At 46.2% G+C, this 15,451-nt stretch overlaps 1 protein-coding gene across 1 annotated transcript in view; it reads right to left on the bottom strand.

The window, feature by feature from the left end:
- Nucleotides 1–4,920: 4,920 nt before the first annotated feature.
- Nucleotides 4,921–15,451, bottom strand: part of RRP12 (ribosomal RNA processing 12 homolog) — a 521,209-nt gene continuing 510,678 nt past the window's right edge. Inside the window, exon 34 of the mRNA XM_078643584.1 lies at nt 4,921–6,290. Within this exon, the coding sequence (XP_078499710.1) occupies nt 6,188–6,290 (103 nt within the window). The 3' untranslated portion in view covers nt 4,921–6,187. The remainder of the gene's footprint in view (nt 6,291–15,451) is intronic.

Here is a 15,451-nt window from a genome sequence, read left to right as displayed (position 1 = left end):
CTCCGACACCCGGAAAGGGTGGGCATGGGGGGAAGACTACTCCTGGGCGTCTGTGCCTGGCAAAGACGGAGAGCAGCGGGCCCCAGCGTCACATTTACGGGAGGACGACCTCCGTGACTTATGCTTGTGCTTATCTGTCTCGGAATGACATCCGGGGGAACGACCTTGTGAGCGGCCCCAATCCCAAGAGGGAGATCGGCGGCGTGAAGGCGCAGGGCCGGACAACCAGGCAGCCAGCAGCTTCATACGACACTCCCTCAGGGACTTAGGTTTTATCTGCCGACAGGTGTCGCACTCATCGGAGTCGTGGTGCACTCCTAGGCACCACATACATATTGCATGCGGATCCGTGACAGACATTTGCCGCATACAGGTCTCACACGCTTAAAGCCCGAAAGAATTGCACATTGTTCCGTGATGCCGAAGGCATCGAGAAGGCCTGAAAAACAGGCCAAGGAACCGCTGGTTTTCCTGGACCCGCGTTGGGATGCGGAAAAGAAGAAAACTGACATCAGCTCGCCGGGGGGGGGGGAGGGGGGGGGGGGGATGCGACGTCAAGGCAGAGCCGTGTGGCGCCGTCCCCCAGCATCCAGAGGTGCTGCTGCAGTAGATTTTTCGGATCCAGTCTGATGCCTGGGATATTCTAAGTTAAGGAATCTGCGGCTAGATGTCTCTATCAGATACGGTATTCGGGACTCAGGTTGCTGTGAGTTTTCAGCCGCATTGCAGGCGCTGTATCGAGTCTTCAGCTGCCCATCGGTGAGGAGTCCATTTTTCAGCCACATGGAGGTGCTGCATTGAGAAAGCGGGTGCTGAGAGTCGATGTGTGGATCTTCTTGCCAGTTTGCTCTACCAAGGGACCCAGAACTGGATTTGGCACCACTTGGCAAGTCAGGGCTCTCCGTAAAAGAGCCCAGGCACTTGTAGGTGAAGTCTTTGATGGCCCTGAAACTTCTTAACAGGAGGCAAGCATGCACAAGCCCTTGGAAAACCTTTAAAGCATGATTTAGAAAGCAACAGCCAGTCCTTTCACTCCAAAGACAGAAGCAGTAGGTGCAGCACAACAAAGCAACAGCTAGAGTGTCAGTCCCTCCTACAGCATCCAGCTCGTCTTCCTGGCAGAATGAGCTTAATCCAGAAGTGTTCTGATTTTGGGGTGTCAGAGGTCCAACACATATACCCTTTCTGCCTTTGAAGTATTCAAAGGAAAGTTTTTGTAGTGGCAAATATCCTGCTTTTCCCTGACCTGGCTCCAGGCACTCAGAGGGGTGGTGACAGCTTTGTGTCAAGACAGGAACAGCCCTATTCAGGTGTCAGTGACAACTCCTCCTACCACTCTATCTCAAACACGCAATTTAAAAAAACAACTTTACCAAAAAATGTACTTTTAAAATGTGAGTTCAGAGACCCCAAACCCCATATCTCTATCTGCCCCGAATGGGAAATTACACTTAAAAGATATTTCAAGGGAATCCATGTGTTACTCTACGGGAAAGAGAGGCCTTGCAATAGTGAAAAACTAAATTTAAAAAATGTCACTATTAGGTGAAGTAAAACACAACAGTACATGTCCTACCTTTGAAATACACTGCACACTGCCCATGGGCGTGCATTGGGCCTACCTCAGGGGTGACTTGCATGTAGCAAAAGGGAAGGTTTGGGCCTGGCAAGTGGGTGCACTTGCCAGGTCGAAATGGCAGTTTAAAACTGCTCTCACAGACACTGCAGTGGCAGGCCTGAAACATGTTTGCAGGGCTACTCTTGTAGGTGGCACAATACGTGCTGTTGGCCCACTAGTAGCATCTGATTTACAGGCACTGGGCACACCTGGTGCCCCCTTTTTTTTGTTTAATAGTTTTAATAATAGAGCAAACTAGTCCCGAAGGTATCCGAGCGCTTTACATGAGCACCAGTTGCATTACAGACTGACACATTAATGTTTGTTAGGCACAGGGAGATTAAGTGATTTGCCAAGAATCACAGTATGTGGAGCATCCCTGCCGAGCCTCGAACCCGGTTTCCCAGCTTCGAGGTCGACCGCCCTAGCCATTAAGCCACATCCTCACCCCTCTCCACTTTACTAGGGACTTACATGCCATTCATGAATAACCCAATCACCAATACAATTTACACAGTGAGCACTTGCACTTTAGCGCTGGTCTGCAGTGGTGAGGTGCCTAGAGCCTAAAATCAGCAAAAACGAAATGCAGCACACAGTCAAAAACAGGAGGTCAGAAGCAAAAAGACAGGAAAATCGTGGCAAAAGATGCCAGGACTAAAAAGGGGCCTGTGGTTGTTTGAGTTATTCTTTTTCGCTGTGAAAAATTATCGTTTTCTTTTTCCAGGAGGAAGTATACAGACTATCACTTAGTCCTGTGTACCTTGCAGGGTTTCCCCTGGTCATAAAATAGCATGCACTAGGAGCAGGCTACAGTATTTTTGACAAAGTAATCATTTTTTTACTGTCAAGTTTTTTCTTATTCTAGTTTTGAAATTGATGCAAGAAACATTTGATGTCGTGGTGCTGGTAAATTGATCCAATTGTACTTTTGTCTAGAGTATTGTGTTTTGTCAATGTCTCAAATTGCTATATGAAGGTGTTGCTACTTACACAATCGTTATTTCAAATCACAGTAAAGTCTGCTATTTTTCTGCCAAATTTCATAAAGTTTTACCAACTGCACTTAATTCCAGGTTGTGACCCTCCATATGCATTGCTATTTGTGTTTGTGAAATGTTTGTATTGATGCATCTGTAAATGTCATTGAGCTCATAGTAAGTAGTTACACTCAGCAAACCCAGTGTACAATATTTCCCCACGACCAGAATAGAGCTTACAAATTACCTAAAACCATAAAAACTAGGGAGCATCTATCCCTTAAAAGAAGTTCCCAGCTTACCATGGAGTCGCCACTAAAACGCATGCAAACCAGGTTTCCCACACAGGCTAAAACACTTGACAAGTATTGCCACGAATGGCATGCACACACTAAGGTACATGTGTTTCCCTGGCCAAAGGAGGGAACCTTTCGATCCTACATTTCCGCGGGACACGCACACGTGGGAGGCTGTCCGGTTGGTGGCCATTTGTTGGTCCGGAAGCTTCTCCGAGGCATCAGATTGTCTCTTCCTCCAGAGCAGAGATATTTGGTTATTTGGGATGTCAACAGTGTTTAATCTCTTCCTCTGCTGGCCTCGGAACAAATATCGTTCAATTAAACAGTTGTTGTTGAAGTTTGCTACATTGTTGTGATTGGTCTCTTGTCGCCAGGTTTCTGACACCTGGGTTGTGGACATTACCAGTAGCGCGTTTACTCCAGACGGGGTTTCCTTTCATATACCCTGTAGGACAAAGCACAATTCCAGACTTCACTCCTATTCGGCCTGTCCAGGCTCTCCAAAGCTGTGTGTTGTTCGTTGTGTCAACCAGTATGAGTCAATGACCAAAGAACTTCGACCCCACAAGGAACAGTAGCAGCTCTTTGTAAACCTAAGGCGGTCTCCTCCTCCAGCATTGCGCGCTGGGCCATGCAAGAGACCGGTATTGACACAAAGGTGTTTGGAGCTCATTCCACCAGAGGGGCTACTGTGCCAAAAGCTTTCACCCTTGGGGCTCACTTGGAGGATATTATGAATGCTGCGGGACTGTTTTTCGGATTCAACCTTTAAGAGGTTTTACTTCTAACCTGTTACCGCCATTGTGACCCTGGTGGCAGACAATATTTAAAGTGGCATAATCCTCACCTCTGGGTCGTGACCTTAGAATGGAAACAAAATTACTAGCAATCAAAGTAAGTTTCAATTCTATTAAGGATACAGAGGCGAGGATTAGCTCACATGTTGTTCTGTAATCTTGAACCACCAAACTATATTGGAGTTTCTGTTAAGGGTGTAAGTAGCACGTTTTGATCAAATTATATTATTGTTCTATAAACAAAGTTGCATTGCGAATGCTAGTTCATTCCCATGTTACGTGTTAATGTGTACTGAAATACTTGTTGGTTCACCTGAAGTCCTGGTTTTAGTTTTGTTATTATGGATTCTTGCAGGATATGAGTCGTACAAACAGGAGTGAGGTGTTTCATCGCGATGCACTCATCAAACTTCGTGTTATTAGATCAGAAACCGTAGTGGTATGTGTTGCCAAATTTTTGAGATGGGCTTGGCTGATCCGATCTAAAAAACTGGGTATCCTTGTATGTTGACTGTCCTCATTTAGTTATATATTGCTCTCTGTATGGTTTTCATTGGTATCTTTTGATGCGCATGTTATCTGTGTCCCATCTGTCTTAGTATACATAGATGCAAAGTATTTTTATTGTTCTTAGGAATAATCTGTGTATATTATTACTTTATTGTTGAAATGTTTTTAACATAGTATGTATGATTGTACTTTGTCTTTTATGAATCTTTTATTCGAAATAAAGACTTATCGAATCGAATCGTTTCATCGTCTGCTTTGGTCGCAGGAAGAAAGAGGATGAGTTCAGGTGGACGTAGCTGAGAAGGGTAATGCTGGGCCCTGAATGGATATGCATTAATATTTGTTTCTGCTTATTTCCCCATAAATTATGGAAAATATAGCTTATGCTGTTGATTAATATGTCTGCTATTAAATAAATGAAGAAAGTGATGGCATAATCCTCGTCTCGTGTCCTTGATAGAATCGAAATTTTCCTTTATGATTGATAGGGACATTTTTCATTATCCCAACAGCTCAGCCAGTTTACCATCTAGCTTTCTATATAAACTACATCTTTTATTTAAATATCTATTGTCTCGAATAAACGGAAAAACAACAAAAAGCCACAAAGAGGATCAAAAACATGGATCCCAATGAAACACAATTCCCAAAACTATCAAGGTATGCAGCAATGCCAAGGTAAGTGGCCCCCAAGCGACACAAAAATACCAGCACACTGCATTTTTGTACTTTATTAAACCTGCCATACCTTTAAATAAATGTCAGCAGCCCGCACAAAGAGCAAAGATGAACTAAAAACGAAGTCATAATATGGCTTACAAAAATGACAGTTTTAATGTATTTCATGTTTGATAACCTAGAGGCCCTTTGAAGTTGTTTTCAATAAATTCAAAAACGTGGATACAGCTTTTAACCGTAAGTCTTATTACAATAAGGAGCATGACAGGACTGTTCTCTAGCGTGCTCGGCCTGCCTTCTGCATTCGGTAAACACGCTCTAGACTGCCAGGGCTGGCATGGGCAACCGAGCACTAATCCGGTCACGCGTGCTTAATTTAAAAAACAAGCAACGCTCGAGGACAGAATGTTTCCCGAAACGTACTCAATCACCGACGTGTACGTGCTGCCGCTCACTTACAGCGCCAACTCGATCGGGGGCACCAAGACAATGGCATGCCGCATGTATTTCTGGGTAAGACCCTTGACAGCGTTTAAAGCCAGGACACTGCACTTGTTAAAATCTATAATTGACATGGCAATTACTTCCTCCCACACACAGCGCCTGTTCAGAAGGTGCAGGTGCACTGGTCTTAAACACGATATGTACCCTGCACATTTAGATTTTCGGACGTATTTTAAAAATATCAGTCATTTCACTCAAAGATAAAAAGACAGGCATTACATAGTGAGTTATTTACAGGCGCGTGGCAGTACATGACTGTGATCCCACCAGAAAGATTAAGGGTGAGGAAAACAATCACTTGTATTTTACTGAAACCAAATAGATAGATCTTGAAGGCAGAAAAGGTTAATTTACGCCACAGCACGGTTTCAAATGTAAAGAGGCAGTGTGTCAAATACAATTACAAATCAAAAATGCTTTTGTGTTTTTGTTTTTAAAAATGGCAGGAAAATGTGTATTCCAAATGCAGCCGACCCGTACCCAGATACTGAACAGATGTATTCATCCGACCACATTAAAGAAAGCCTTGACATGTATCACGTGGTTCCTGCATCCATGCTTTAAGTTTGTGCTCGTCTTAGAAAACTGCCCGGTCTTCATGATGAAAAGTAAACCATTTCCTGCTTTGGGGCAGTTACCCCCAAAAAGAGTCTTGTTCCTGATGCATGCGAGAAGAATCCTGTAAAACTGGGGGAGGGAGGTGAATTTACAAACAAGTTGCACTCGGTTTCGACATCCAGAATCTATCCCAGCAGTGTCCAAGTCTTAGACATTCCCCAGTCCAAGGATGGCAGGGGCACCTCAAGCAGCGGGTTCCTTTCGTCGCCTCTTGCGTCCAGCATGTGCCCCCTTCTGAGCAGCCTTCATGAAGCCCTTGAACTGGCCCTGCATCTTGGCCTTTTTCCTAGAGCAGAAAAAAATTCACAAAATAAATGACAATTCCTGCATCAGCCGTCAGTGCACAACATTGACATCTATGCCCCCTCCCCAATCACGTTCACCCTCATCATGCGAGTGTCCAGCGCTGCTCATTGCCACATACAACAGAGTGTGAAATCTACTGGGCCACGGAGATCCCCTTAATATAACTCAAGGAGGTCAACACTTTCGCAGGCATTAAACACCAAAGGTATAACGATGGACCCTTCCTAGTGCCAGCACCTAACTACCTTTCACCCCAAAATAATAAGTAACCCTAAAATAACTAAAGGGAATTGTGTGCACACTGACTGGCACCCATCGGTACTGTGCCTATTCCTTATGGAATCCAAATATAAATCAAACGACCGCAAAGGTGCACCACAAAGAGCAAGAAACAGACTCAAATGTTATTAATGAACAAAAAAGAATGTTTTTCGTTAGCGAGATGTTGATATTCTTCAAGTAGTCTTTATTTTCAAATATTCAATACAACGTACAGCCGACGCGTTTCGTCCCAAGCTGGGACTTCTTCAGGGCTTTTATGAGTGTGGTCTGTCCCTTTTGGAATGAAATGTGCAGACAACAAAGAATCCGGAGAACGTCTTCCCAGATTCAATTTTCCACTGTGCAGTTTGGTGTATATATTTTTTGTTTTTTCATCCAATATGGAACAGACAGGGTTAAACTATATACTCATGTACTTGTTGAGGACAAGGATTGTAGGGTTCCTGAATATAGGCAAATGTTGGTCTCACAACTCAATATGTTTATAGCTCTTTTTCACGTTCTGTAGTATTAACGGAATACCAGGGGACAAGAGGTCCTATAAGTCTCTGGGAAGAGGATGTGGGCACTGTATTCCAGTAGGCCGTTCGTATTAAAGCAGCTGGCGCCCATCCACAAAGCCTTCGTCCCGCCGAAACACCCGCAAAGACGCTGTGTTATTATACTATTCAATGTGCCAAGTTTTAAAATCTACAAGTTAAAAGATCTCAGTGTAGATAGAGATGAACTGAAAAGTCCGGGCCTGTGGAGAAAATGAATCAGGAAAAAACACATACTTGGTTCTCTTATTTCACATCATTCTCTCCCAGACCTCTACGTCTAAAAAGACTACAAAGTAGTACACACGAGATGCGGGGATCTCGGGAAAGGGATAGTCATAGGATATGGGAAATAGGACATTCCACATGAACTAAGGGCGTGATTTAGAGGAGCCGGTGACTGGAACCCTCACATCAGTGTCCCCACCTAGAGGTGGGTACAGCATGGCATCAGCCCACTCAGATGTTGGAGAGATGGTGCTGGTGAGCCAGGAGCCGGAGTAACCTTAGCTCCATGCTGTCGAAAGGGCCGCCCTGTCTAAGTTGTGTGTTCCGACAAGATTTTCACTGTCCACCAGCAACGTTCAAGGCATCAAGCAGGAAAAAAAGAACAATTTGAACGTTGTTTTTCACAATCAGCCCCAGCTTTGAGAGATTCCGTTGTCAACAAATACTCTTCATCCGCCCAGTAGGCAACTTTAATAAACGATGTCAAACTTGGTGTGCATGTACGACAGCAAAGCCAGGAAATAAACCAGCTTTAAGCAACTGTTCCAATATATATTCGCTCAACACCCGCCCCACGACCCCCCCCCCCCCCCAAGTCCTATCTCTCCTGTAGAACATACACTTCTTGTTACATACTGCCTTAACATTGAATGTTAAAATCGCTGAACTTTATGCTGACATCCTTCAATGTAGCCTAGTTAATGACAGGATTCATGCCTGCCTTTTTGTTTGCTGCGCCTAGAAATTGGGCTGCTTGCATTTGTTTGTGCATTATTAAAAACGAATAATACAATATAATTATTTAATGTTCGGAAGCTACCTTTCAGCAAACACTGGAAAAGCAGAGAACGTTTTCTGTAAATGAAACACGCCAGAAGTGGTGGTGACAGAATGGACCAAGGTCCCTGTGAATCCCATACTTAAAGGAAAGAATTGACTATGCCCTCTCCAACTATAGAGAGGGGAGAGAACAATAACATCATGGTCTTGTTTCATTCTGGCAGTAGGCAAAACCCACTTTACACTAAAGGATAAGACCCTCATACTGGTTACGTGGCTTGTTTCATGTTATAAGGCTGAGTATTTATCAATCAATCAGGGGATTTGTAAAGCGCGCTACTAAGGGTCTCAAGGTGTGTGGGGTGGGGGGGGAGGGGGACAGCTCCGGTTCAATCGAAGAGCCAGGTCTTGAGGTTCTTCCTGAAGGTGTGGAGGGTGGGGGAGTGTCTGATGTTCACTGGGATCTAGTTCCAGGCTTTGGCTGCGACGCAGGAGAAAGCTCTTCCTCCAGCTCTGGTTTGGCGGATGCAGGGGGTCTCTGCGAGGGCAAGGTCTGCGGAGCGAAGGTTTCTCTTGGGTACGTAGAAGGAGACTCTCTCGTTGAGGTATTTGGGTCCGATGTTGTGGAGGTATTTGTAGGCGTGGGTGAGCAGCTTGAAGGTGACTCTTCTGAACGGGAAGCCAGTAGAGTTTGCGAAGGTGTTGGGTCATGTGTTCATGCCGTGGGGTTCCGAGGACTAGTCTGGCTGCGGTGTTCTGGACGGTCTGTAGCCTGTGTACAAGAGGTCTGTTGATTCCCGCATAGAGGGCGTTGCCGTAGTCCAATCTGCTGGTTATGAGTGCATGGGTGACGTTTTTTCTGCATTCAGGGGGTATCCATTTGAAGGTCTTGCAGAGGATCCGAAGTCGGTTGAAGCTGGTGGAGGCGATGGAATTGATCTGGCAGGTCATGGGGAGGGAGGAGTCGAGGATGATGCAGAGGTTCTGTGCGTGGTCCGTCCGGATGGGCGTACTCCCAAGGGCGGAGGGCCACCCGGTGTTGTCCACAGGTGGAGGTGGAGGGTCTGAGTATGAGGACCTCGGTCTTCTACGAGTTGAGCTTCAGGCAGCTGCTTTTCATCCATGCAGCTACGTCTCTCATTCCTTCCTAGAAACAGAGTCTGGTGTCTTCGAAGTTCTTCGTGAGGGAGAGGGTAAGCTGGGTGTCGTCGGCATAAGATATCGGTGTCGTCGGTGGCAGCGAGAAGGGCCGCCTTCGTGCTGTGGTTGCTGCGGAATCCGGACTGGGAGGCGTCTAGGATGGAGTTTTCTTCGACGAAGGCGGTCATCTAGGGTGTTTACGAACCTCTGTGTGACTTTTCCCACGAAGGAGAGGAGAGAGATGGGCCGGTAGTTTTTCAGGTCTGTCGGGTCAGCCGTGGGCTTCTTGAGGGGAGGTTTGGCCTCTGCTCGCTTCCAGTTGTTGGGGAAGATGCAGAATTCGAAGGAGGCATTGATGGTGCGTCCTAGTTCGGGTGCAATGGCGGCAGCGGCCCTGTGGTAGATGTGCGGTGGGCAGGGGTCCGTGGGGGCTCCTGAGTGGGTGTTCTTCATGTTCACGGTGGTGTGTTGGATGTTGGCGGGATTCCAGGTTGTGATGGTGGGCGTGGGGTGGTGTCCGGCGTCTGTTCGCTGAAATTGTCGTAGCGGGCTTTGATTTTCAGATGAGCTTGTCGCAGAGTTCCTGGGACGGTGTGATGTCCGTGAACCAATCTGCTTTTAGGGGGTGTTTTTTGCCAGGGTGGCAGAGGGGTGTAAGCTTGTCGGTGCAGTTGGAGATCCAGCGGTGAAGTTCCTGGGCTGCAGAGTTGGTCGTGGCGCATGGGGGGGTCTAAGAGAAGGGTGGCATTGAGGTGCTCCTCTGTGATCTTGCTCCATTTCCTTCGAGGCGGGCGTGGATGGGGTTTGGGACCGGTGGATGTGTTGAAGGTGAAGTGTACGCAGTGGTGGTCCGTCCAGGGGGGCTGCGAGGTATGGCTGAAATGGATGTTTGTCCCTCATGCAAAGATGGGGTCGAGGGTGTGTCCAGCTATGTGCGTGGGGGTGGCGATGAGCTGCTTCAGTCCAAGGTTGGAGAGTTTGTCAAGGAGGGTGATGGAGTCGAGGTCACTGTGGCAAATAAAACAGCCTCCCTGGAGGCAGAAAGCATGTGAAAAACGCCTCGGCAGACGAAGAGGCCTGCATCCACAGTCCAGAAGCAGTGAAGGACAACAAGGCCAGAACAGAAGAGTAACGACAATTTACCCCAAGACAACACCAGCAAAGAGAGGGCACCTCCTGTAAAGAGCTAAGGGCCGAGGTACAGCAAAGGCACCCGAACTCAGAGGACTGCAGAGGAGACAGAAAGAGCAAGCAATGAAAAGGAAGAAGAGCACGAGTAGGCCCAATACTGGAAGACCAGGGTGCAGGGACGCAGAAGTACCCATGAAATCACCCACCAATCACCAGAGCATCCCACTAGGGAGGAAGTGAGGGAGAGCACTTGCAGAAGATAAAACCACCCAGAGGCAGGCTAGTGCAGAAGACCAAGCTAAGGGTCCTCGCAGAACGGGGAGGAAGGGCGGGTCGTGAAGGAATCTGTGGCTAGAATCGTCTCTACCAGATACATAGTTACTGAAGGTAAGTAACTCGTACATCTGAGAGAGACTACCAGCCGCAGATTCCTTAACGTAGAATAGATACCATAGCCATACCCAGAAGGGAGGAGGGCCTGGGAGAGAGCCTCCCAGCAGGAAAAAACACAGGGCCCAAGCAGGGGATGTGTAATGGGGAAGACAAGAAGGGCCGCCCAGCCCCCACCAAGCAGAAGGAAGCAAGGACAAGGCGAAGGGAGGTCAGGATACCCCAAGCCCATCCCAGGTACCAGGGACATCCGCCAGAAAGCCGCGGAGGGACAGACAACAGCAGAGGAGTACCGAGGAAGAAAAGAACCAAACTCCAAGAAGAGGCAGAAATGGAGGCAAAGCCCTCCACAGGAGAGCACGCACAGTGAAGGGGACAGCTGGACCGGCCTGAGCCTCAAGTCAGCGGACAAGGCAGGAACGGCTCCACAGCCAAGAAAGGAAGGTGTGAGAAGAAAGACGGAGTCTCGCAAGACTCCAGCAGAACAAGAGGCAGGAGTACAAGGGCCAAGGCCCCCGGCCATGGATCAGAAAGATCAGGCGTGCGTAGCTGGCAGCTAGCAAATACCATGAAGCCGAGCGCCCAGAGTAAGCCGAGCGCAAGACGAAGGTAAAGGCCAGGGAAACCAAGAACAACCCCTAAGGGAGACCGTTCCGGGCATAAACCGACTCACGAAAGAAGCGGGACCAGCCAGAAGTGAAGAGGAGAATAAATAGGACGGACTAAGCCGCCAACCAGCCAGACAGAGGACCAGGCCAAAACGCCGGACAAAAAAGGGTGGAAACATCACAGCACAACGCCGTAGACGGCATGCCAAAGCTGGCCCAGCGATGCAGCGGATACTGAAATGACAGAACCTGGAGCAGCTCAAGCTACACCCCGACAAGAGCAAAGAAACCGCACCAGCGGTATACAGCAACGCCAGGAAAGGCGAGGAACCCGCAAAGGTCCACACCCTCCCAGTGTGGGACAGAGCTATAAAACAGCTACAAGTACCCCACTTAGGGTGAAACCTGTCCCAAAGAAAACATAGGAACCACTCTTAGGGAAAAAATCCGGCATCAGAGGACAAAAACATAAGGACCTGCGGTTAGAACCACAGACGGCTTAACAATCAGCCCAAAAATACACACTTGCCAAAAGGGCTGAACCAGCAGCCAACAGAAGAGAGGGGCCAACCAACGGACCCCAAAGGCACGTCAAACCACACAGAACTTATTAACGAGCCCCTCAAACACCAGATACCAGGAAGCAGGTGGGATAGACTGACTGCCAGTAATTCTGGAAGACCCAGTTGCAGCGGTGCCCAATGCTGAATCCTTACAGATTGTAGAGCCTGTGGTGGCTCCGATACCATCCAACCTTTCTTTGCTGTTAAACTCTCAATGTGATCAATTGGCCAAATCTACAGTCATTGTCAGGGAGCCCGTTTATGAAGTCTGCCCACGGCCTAACGAGAATTTGTCCATTATAAGCTGGAATATTGCTGGGCTGAAGGCAAAATTGGAAATAAAAGCCTGGAAAGACTGGGTAAACTGTTATGATGTTTTAATGTTTCAGGAAACGTGGAGTACATCACATCTGTTATTTGATGGGTATATTTGCCACAATAGGATTGTACCGATTCCACCGCTAGGCCGCCCTAGTGGGGGTTTATCGATTTGGGTAAAGATAACTGCAGAAGTAAAAACAGAAGTAATACAAACCAATAACCCAAGTTTTATGGCATTGTCATACACTAGAAATGTAAAATTATGTCTGATCAATTTTCATAACAATGATTTTTTATCTCACCCTAATTGTAATTTTCTAGACCTGTTTAATTTTATTGATGATTTAGTGGAGGGACGCAAACATGGGAAGTTTGACGGTATTTGTCTAGGAGGGGATTTCAATGCACATATTCACCCAAGGAATCCCCCTTGCAGGAGAGGTGCAGAATTATCTGATCTCCTTGCAACTAGAGAACTCGTAAACTCTATGGAGTTTGCAGGTAATGATGCAAGTATTGCCCCGGCTCCAACTTACATCGGCCATGGGCATGCAACAACTATCGATTATATGTTTGTTTCACCATCCCTTGCCGAGGTTTTATTAAAAGCTGAGGTAGTGTGCAACGTACATAGTGATCATTACCCAATCGTGATTTACCTAAAATTGTTAGGGGGAAAATCAATACATAGCGAAATTGGGGCAGCAAATTTGGAGGCTACTACGGATAGATTAAGGGTTGTTTGGAGGGGGGTGGATAACAGGGAAGTTTTGGCCACCGTGATTAAAAAACATCCTGTATTGATCACGAACTGTCTTGCTATTGACAGTAGCGGGGGTAACAGGATTAAATCATTCTGTGAACTCTGCTCCGCAATAAAAAGCGAAATTTCCAAGCCAGCATCCAGGAAAGTTGAGGAAGCCCCAAAATGGTTTGATGCCTCCTGTTCGAAGGCAAACCGGGATTTAAGGGTTGCACTCATGGCCAAACCGCGGGATATTTCCCTGGTAAGGCTCCTGAGAGCTAGGTATAAATCCACCTTACGTATTAGATCCAATGAATTAGTTATAGATCATTGGGAATCTCTTGTACGTACAGCCACCCTAAAAGATAACCCAGGGTTCTGGAGGGAGGTTAAGAACCTAAGATCTCTCGGTTCAAATATAACACCAATCGACTGTAACATCGTTGTACCTGTGTGGGTTGACCACTTTACAAAAATGTATGCTGCCTCTGGTCAGTCTGCAGTAATCTTCCCTCTTCCATCCCCTCTGAACATTACATTGCTCGAGGTAGAGGAAGCTATAACAGAATCTGCCGGTAATAAAGCTCCCGGCCCAGATGGTCTTTCCATCGACCAATTAAAATGCAAAATTAATTTTTGGGCCCCGCTGCTGTGCAATGTATTCAACAACCTAACATATGAATCTATCCCCGAAACATGGTCTAATAGTACTATCGTCCCCATTTTTAAAAAAGGGGACAGGCTGGATCCCGGGTGTTACCGCCCAATATCACTAATTGATAACACCTTAAAAGTCCTGGGTAGGGTAATTTTTAAAAGAATTAGAACTTGGGCGGAGGAAAGTTCCATCTTACACCCGAGCCAGCTAGGTTTCCGCAGTAGAGTGGGGACGGTAGAACAATGCCTAAATCTAAATTTGATAATGGCCAAATATACCATCGCAAAAAAATCCCCCTTATATTTTGGTTTTATGGATCTGAGTTCTGCTTTTGTAAATCGCTCCCGTTTATGGTCCGTCCTACTTAACTATGGTTTAGATGATTATTTGGTTTATTTTTTATCTTACCTTCATAGCGACTTAAGAGCCCGTGTGCGTATTAATTGCACTGGCGAAGTCTCTAGTGACATTTTGATTGGCAGGGGGGTCAGACAGGGTTGTGTTTTGGCCCCTCTGCTTTTTATTTTGTATATTAATGAATTGAGTAGCTCACTGAGTATCCGTACAAAAGATGCACCGTATGTAAATGGTACTCCCATGCCCACCCTACTTTACGCAGACGATGCGGTCCTAATGGGCCGCACCCCACAGGCACTGCGTATTTTAATTTCTGGCTTTGTTAGTTTTATGGCTGACCTAGGTTTAACTACTAATTTTAAAAAATCCCTCATTATGACCTGTGGCCCAAAAAGGTATAAAATCTCTGAGATTAACTCAGGGGAAAATGTCTTAAAAAGCACTTGCACTTTCCAATATCTGGGGCTACTGTTTTCAAATACTGGTTCTTGGCAACCACATGTTTCCTATGCGAGGAATAAATTGGGTAAAGCGATCAACTCAATAATTTCTCTACGCCAACCCACCCATGCGGATGTGATTACGCCATTACTAAAGATTTATCAAACACAATGCATCCCTACAGGTACCTATGGCGCAGAGGTATGGGGACATTCAAATTGTCTCCACATCCAGACAGAAGAAAACAGATTCTGCCGGAAGGTGTTGGGTGGCGTTATCTGTGCACCAAACTATATATGCCACAGTGAGTTAAATATACCATATATTGAGGATTTTATTAGATCAAGGCCTCCCCTTTTCTGGTTAAAAATATGGATGAACCCGGCAGCTAAATTGACTCAAGATATAATTTTAGACTGTTTGAAATGTGACAGAGCTCATTGTATACCATGGTTGAAAGCAGTAAATGAATGCCTAATATGTGTAGGGCAAGGACATTTGTTTACATCTCCAAACCTTATAGATCGCACACATAAGAAATGTATCCAAAGGGCTTTGTATATTCATTATAGTGAAGAACAAGAAAGGACAAACCTCTCAAAGCGTACAGTCGCAAAGTATATGGGCCATCTAGAGCCCTCTTTTAGCCACCCTGCCCGGCCTCAGAAATATTTACGTTTAAATCTCGGCAGATGGAACAGAAGTTTGCTGTTCCGTTTCCGGGAGGGGAGTGTTGTAAATTTATTAAATTTCCCCTTGGGCTACATTAAACATCTGGAAACCTTAGGTTGCCCATGTAACCCGAACATGAAACAAAGCCTTATGCATTTTATGTTTTTTTGTAATTTTTATAAACTGTTTACGGTGCACTATTTAATGCCATATTGTCGGAAACATGATCTGCTTGATTATAAGATAGCGATGAGGAACCTACTGATGTTAGGTACAGATGAAGTCA

This window comes from Lissotriton helveticus, chromosome 5_1 (genome assembly GCF_964261635.1).
Source record: "Lissotriton helveticus chromosome 5_1, aLisHel1.1, whole genome shotgun sequence".
Lineage (NCBI taxonomy): Eukaryota > Metazoa > Chordata > Amphibia > Caudata > Salamandridae > Lissotriton > Lissotriton helveticus.
This window is presented reverse-complemented; position numbering and strand designations above follow the sequence as displayed.